This window comes from Oreochromis aureus, linkage group 11 (assembly GCF_013358895.1).
Source record: "Oreochromis aureus strain Israel breed Guangdong linkage group 11, ZZ_aureus, whole genome shotgun sequence".
NCBI lineage: Eukaryota > Metazoa > Chordata > Actinopteri > Cichliformes > Cichlidae > Oreochromis > Oreochromis aureus.
The window spans coordinates 15,410,517-15,416,706 of record NC_052952.1 but is presented as its reverse complement, the minus strand read 5'-3'; the positions used below and the strand labels follow the sequence as shown (position 1 = coordinate 15,416,706).

Here is a 6,190-nt window from a genome sequence, read left to right as displayed (position 1 = left end):
ATTTGCTTTGAGGGTCATACTGGCATTTAACCAGTGTGATCACCACCACAGGAAACTGAGCTCTAGCATCAGAAATCAACATAACAGGATTTTTTTTTTTTAAATCAAGTACTTTCTTCTTAAAATTTTATTTTGGAATACTTTTTGAATTAAGGTTTGTAAAGCAAATTGAATTAACCAGTATGTATTTTCTGTCTGAAAACTGAATTTTGACAGTGTGAGACTCAACAAATGAAGAAGACATTGAGAGACAGTACACGTAGTCACGTTGAGAATACCGCCAGCAGAAAAAAACATTGTATATCTACATCAGTAAATATCAAAACACTAATGCCATCATTCAAAGTACTATGCAGAGTTGCAGAGTCCACATGATACCCGACCAGCTCAAACTCACTGCAGCTTTAGATATCATCTCAACTGTGCTTGATAAGATGGGTGCTGCAAAAGTGAAGGCTGTTGGTCTGTCTAATGACAGAGCTGCAAGGAAGTATAGAGGAAGTATAACAGGGCAGAGAGTTGAGGGTTTGCCTCCCTTTTCCATATCCTATCTCTGTGACATACAATTTTGTGCTGTTTATGTCACTGAAGTCTATATCATTAAAGATATAGACTGAACATTAAATATGATGTGAAAGTGGCAGTATCAAGCTGCAAGCTGTTTAGTTAACTGTTAATGAGTTTGATGTTATTTAAGTGAAGTTAAACCTTGGCTATTTCTGGTTCACTGTGTAGAGGCAAAAGAGAAACTGACTCAGGACACAGCCCTAAAATCTAATTATAAATAGTTCTAATAATAAGTAGCTATAAAAACTTTTACAAGAATTTTGCCCATGTGTTCAATTTATGTTACTAAGCAGAAAATCATGGGTTTAACTGTGGTCTGAAACAGGAAATGGTTTTCAGTTTACAAAATAAACAGTACATTTGCATAATGACTGAAACTAGCACCACTGGCAACCAATGGGCTGAGGTCAGTTTCTTGATCAATAATATGCAATTTGTAATGACCACTGATCAACAACCACGTCAGGATCACGCATCAAAAATAGGTTGATTGAAATCTGAAAGTCTTCTTTCACAGAGTCAAAGCAAAACTAAAAGGCCATCATGAATAGAGCACAGTAAGCTAGATAGTGTTTGATTTGTTGCATGCTGTTGTGTGTAGCAAGACGTTGTGGGTTTTCACTGAACTGTTTCTGTCAGAACTGAAGCTGAGGAGCATACTGTATAACAGAAACATACAGAGTACGCACAAAAGCTGGAAGATTCATCTAAAAAAAACAAGGGCTTTACACACAAGGAACACAGACTGGCACAAAACAGACATCTCGACACGGTGATGTCTAGACTCGACTATAAATACACTAAGAGTTTTCTGTGGAGAACAAGCACAACAAACAAAAGGTGAAAACATTGACACTGACATTAAAAAAATTAACCTTCAAAGTTAAACAGAAAAAAGAGAGACAAACCCAGGATGTCTGTAAACAACACTAAGATGTCAAGATGTTGATACAGAAATTAAACAAAAAGAGGCACAAACAGGAACACTTAGGTGACTACTGCTGGGAAAAATAACACCTGACATAAACCAAAGCAAGAAATATAAAAATTAAGATACAACACTAGAATAACCATAAAATAAACACACAGGAATCAAAACAGAACAACAAAATGCCAATTATGAGGTATAATCTATCTAAATACAAGCTATGTAACAAAGAAGTGCTACTGAAAACAAATAAAGCAGTCAGACGCTATGGGCTGAACCATTTTTAAATTGGGCGGGGGGGGGGGGCATTATGCAATATATTTAGCTTTAGAATTTATATTCAATGTTTATTGTAGCTAGGCTCAAAGTGTTAATGCTCGTTTATTTTAATACACAACATTATCATATGCAAAAATTAGGGTGGCACCAGTGGTGGCGAAAGATTATTTTATGATGACACATGCCACCACAGTAGATCCTCCCCTGATTAGTACGAGTTATATTAACCAGTCAGTTTGTTCAGTCATTTTTCTGTATTCATCAACAGCCAAACAAGAGCACTTCACCAAAGGTATGTAATCTTGTTATTTTGCACAACCATAAAATCACTCGTTATTTTCTATTCAGGAAAAGACTAATCTTGTAAATTAATAAATAACATAAGCTAATTTACTAATATTAGGTAAATTAGCTAAACTGCTTGAGAGCACTGATGTGAGGACTTCACCATTTTTTTCTGTCATAGTTACAACTAAAAAGCCTCAGACAGTGGCAGTGCGGTGTGTACTTGCTGTAAAACTCCAGATATTATCTGTTATGGTGCATTTAAACCAAACTTAGAAAGTGGTTTTAGTTACATACTATATCTACCTAATGAGGAGAATTTATGCAAAATCGTGGTGAGTGAAATAAATATAGGCGAATGTTTGTGTTAAAATAGTTCAGCTTCTGTTAAAAAAAAATTGTGTTTGGGCTGTAACATCAAAAATGTCTGTCTGTTTATATATTTTATGTGAATTGAGCACATACAATGCAAAGCTCCAAAATGACCAAGGTATCGCGCTTCTTCAAAGACTACAATGTACCTCCTCTACCATTTAAGGTGCCTTTTTATGTTGAGATTAGGATGTAGTTTTTTTGTTTTGTTTTAATTTTTTTAAGTAGTCTGTCAGGCTTTGTTGAAACACAGGTGTGTCAAACAAACTGCAAGCCAGCTATATACAATTACATCCAGCCCATGAGATTATTTCATGTCAATTATTAATGGCCTGTTTGTATGTGGGACTGCTGAAACCATGCAGGCAGGGACGGGTCTTTATTTTGATAAGCAAATCATGCGACCAATCACATACAAAGACAGAACAGACTCATACCATTTAGTGAAGAAAGGAAGGAGGGAAGACATTCTGAAGACAAGTGTAGTGGTACAGGCCAGGTACACAGAGAGAAGGGAATTTTTTAAATGCAAGCACATCTGGAAAAAGTAAAGCTCCAGGAACGTGTGCATGTACCATAGAGCCATGGCTCAGTGTCTGAGTGTCTAAATGATTCTAAAAGGCCTGAATGAGCACTTGAAGCCATTTATACGTACTGACTTGTTCGAATACAGTTAAAAACATTAAAAACCAACTGGACAGTCTGGGTAATGAGCTACCAGAAAGGTCTGAGCAGCATTTCCTGATTTTTAAAGTACTGATGATGTCATATCTGACATGAGCAGGTTAAACCAAGAGGAGGGGTTTCTTTTACCATAAGAATGCTTCCTTTTGTTTGTTTCATGATACAAAGGGATTTGTTGAATATTTTTCTTAGATAGAGCCATTTACTTTTAGTTTTAGATTCCTCAGCTCAAGCTAGTGGTACTGGCTAATTGAAGGGAAATTGATAGCCCTATATATAGTCAGCCTCTGCTTGATTCAGAGGAGGAAGGAAAGGTAAGCTGTGTTACTGAATCCATGTGCGTTTGATTTTTGTTAATTAAGTTAATTATGAGGGGTTTTAGCAAGTTTCACGTATGATGGAGGTCACTGTAAATAAATTCCTCACCTCTAAGAACCAAAAATGTCTGCTTACCTACCACGTGAAATTGCTTTGGCAACATGAACAGAGTGGGATTCATTTGTGTCATGCTGCTTCATGAAAATCCATCATCTGTGGATTTTTCTTTACTTACACCACTGATTATTTTCCTGCACCTTTTATTGATAACTTGAGTAACTTTTTGAGTTACTGTGTTAAAAACAAGCATGTCCCTGTCATCCCCATTACTTTTTTGTAAGCCCTGTATCATAATTATAATTCAGTTTGAGATATACAATTTTATAACAAATTGCTAATAATAAATTGGTTGGTATACCTCTTAAACTTGTCATGACTGCTCTTAAATTTCTTCAATTACTTCTTGGCTCACCTGAAATCTAGACCTTAATCTGCCTTAACGTTTAAATCTGTAAGTGAATTCATTACGGTTCATGTTGTTTTAACTCTAAGGTCTGATATGGACAGTCTTCAGTTGTGTCATAGCGTCAGCTGTACTAGACTCAAGCAGAAATTTAAAAGACTGAAAAATTAAAGATGGCATCTACTTACACTTGTTTTGTTTTTGTTCTGTTGCTGCAGGTCTCAAAACAATGACTGTGATGACCCCAGAAAATTTCAGTCCAAGCAATACAACTTTGGATAACTTGCGTCAGTCTTTCAACATCATGTCTATCACTGTTTTCTCCCTGGTCTCTGTCCTCGGTGTGCTCGGGAATGGAGTGGTTATCTGGGTGACCGGGTTCAGGATGAAGAAAACTGTTAACACAGTTTGGTACCTCCACCTTGCTGTGGCCGACTTCATCTTTGCAGCATTTCTGCCCTTTAGTGTGACATTCCTGGCTTTGCGGTTTCACTGGCCTTTCGGTAATTTCATGTGCAAGCTGGACGCCACTACAGTCTCTCTGAACATGTTTGCCAGTGTCTACATTCTGGTGGTGATCAGTGTGGACAGATGTGTGTCTGTGGTGTGGCCTGTCTGGGCTCAGAACCACCGAAATGTGCGCAACGCATTCTATGCGAGTCTGTGTGTTTGGGTGGTGGCTTTGATCGTCAACATTCAATATTTTTTTTACATGCACACAGAGGAAGTGTCTAAAGACACAACTTACTGCTTCAGCAGTGTTGAGGATTTTAAATATGCAACACCATCTGTCTTTCATACCATTTCAATCACCCACTTCCTTCTCGGATTTGCAGTCCCCTCCACTGTCATTGTCTCTTGTTATGCTGTCATCATCCATCATCTCAGGAGAAACCACACCCTGGCCAGCGAATCAAGTCGCCCCTTTAAAGTTATTGCTTCCATTATCGTAACTTTTTTTCTGTGCTGGGGGCCCTATCACATCATTGATCTAATTCAGTTGGTGGTATTTAATCCACCAAATGAAACATTTCATTATGCCATTTTAATTGTGTCGAATGTCGCTGAGAATTTGGTCGTTCTTCACTGCTGCTTGAATCCACTGCTGTATGTCTTCTTGAGACAAGATTTTAAGGATGAAATCCGAAAATCCATCCTGAATGTGCTGGAGAGTGCCTTCCAGGAAGAGGAGACACGCTCTCCCAGTGACATGAAGTCAGTGAACACCAGGCAGAGCAGAGAGAAGTCAGGTTTGATTACTGAGGTATAAGGCTGTATATGAGGTAAATAAATATGTTAAAACCTTGAATAGAAATATTCTTTGGGTCTTTTTACTAGCTCTAAATATTACTCCAGAGTAATTTTGTTCAAATAAACCCTGCTCATAAAATTGCGGAAACAGCTAATGGTACAAATGGTGCTGTGATGTATTATTTCTGTGCTGTATTCTGTATAACGTTTTTCACCTTTTTGGTTACTGTATTCTGTTCTACTTATCCAGCCCTGGAAAAGTGGATGAAGATGGATGGATGGGTTATTTAACTTTAACTAACTCACAAAGTCTACCATTCATTTCTAGTTATTAATAATCACTGTGTTTTGTTAATAACTTATTATAAGCTGATCACCACTGAGTTCTTAACAATATTATATACACATTTACATTTTATATTAAATATTTGGTATTCCTACAGTTCACTGTATTCATTATTATTATATATGAATATTATATAATTATCATGATGTTACTATGCTAAACAGTCTCTCTAATAGTTTCTTTCTGTCTTTCAGCTTTTTTTAACCCCAGGGATATCAATAAATAATGACAATAGTGATCATTCTTGCTCTTATATATCACTGTTCTTGTGTTATAAATATACTCTGATATGTGTATCAGTAGTATTAACTGAACACACCAAACATTGGATAATAATAACAATATTTAATCATATGCAAACAGCTAACAAACATTACAATTATAATTTGTCATATATTGAGAATAGAAGACAAATCAACAACACACCTCTTCCAATTAATGGCTAATTAATATTATGCTGAACACAGTCCAAAAGATTCAATAAGCCACATCTCAGTGTCTACTGTCAGTCTACTGTTTACGATCATAGCCAAGTGGCTAAAGGTAAACAGAAGTTTATCACTATCCCTACTAATGAATGTTATCTTGTTTCAGGATGCAGAATACCTGCCATTATCCAATGACACATCTGCTTACCTGTATCTTTTGCTCGTTTGTCCTCCTTTTCTTGACCTTTTCTTGTCCATCTTCCATTCCA

The 6,190-nt window shown here is 36.6% G+C and overlaps 1 protein-coding gene across 1 annotated transcript; it reads left to right on the top strand.

The window, feature by feature from the left end:
* Positions 1-2,004: 2,004 nt before the first annotated feature.
* LOC116320616 (chemokine-like receptor 1) lies at positions 2,005-5,536 on the top strand. The gene is made up of 2 exons (XM_031740261.2): positions 2,005-2,066; positions 4,115-5,536. Exon 2 carries the CDS (start codon positions 4,126-4,128, stop codon positions 5,164-5,166), a length of 1,041 nt encoding a protein of 346 aa, XP_031596121.2. The 5' UTR covers positions 2,005-2,066; positions 4,115-4,125; the 3' UTR covers positions 5,167-5,536.
* Positions 5,537-6,190: the final 654 nt, after the last annotated feature.

Coding starts and splice junctions, on each gene's coding strand:
- LOC116320616 (XM_031740261.2), top strand. CDS start 4,126: ATGACTGTGATGACCCCAGAAAATTTCAGTCCAAGCAATACAACTTTG.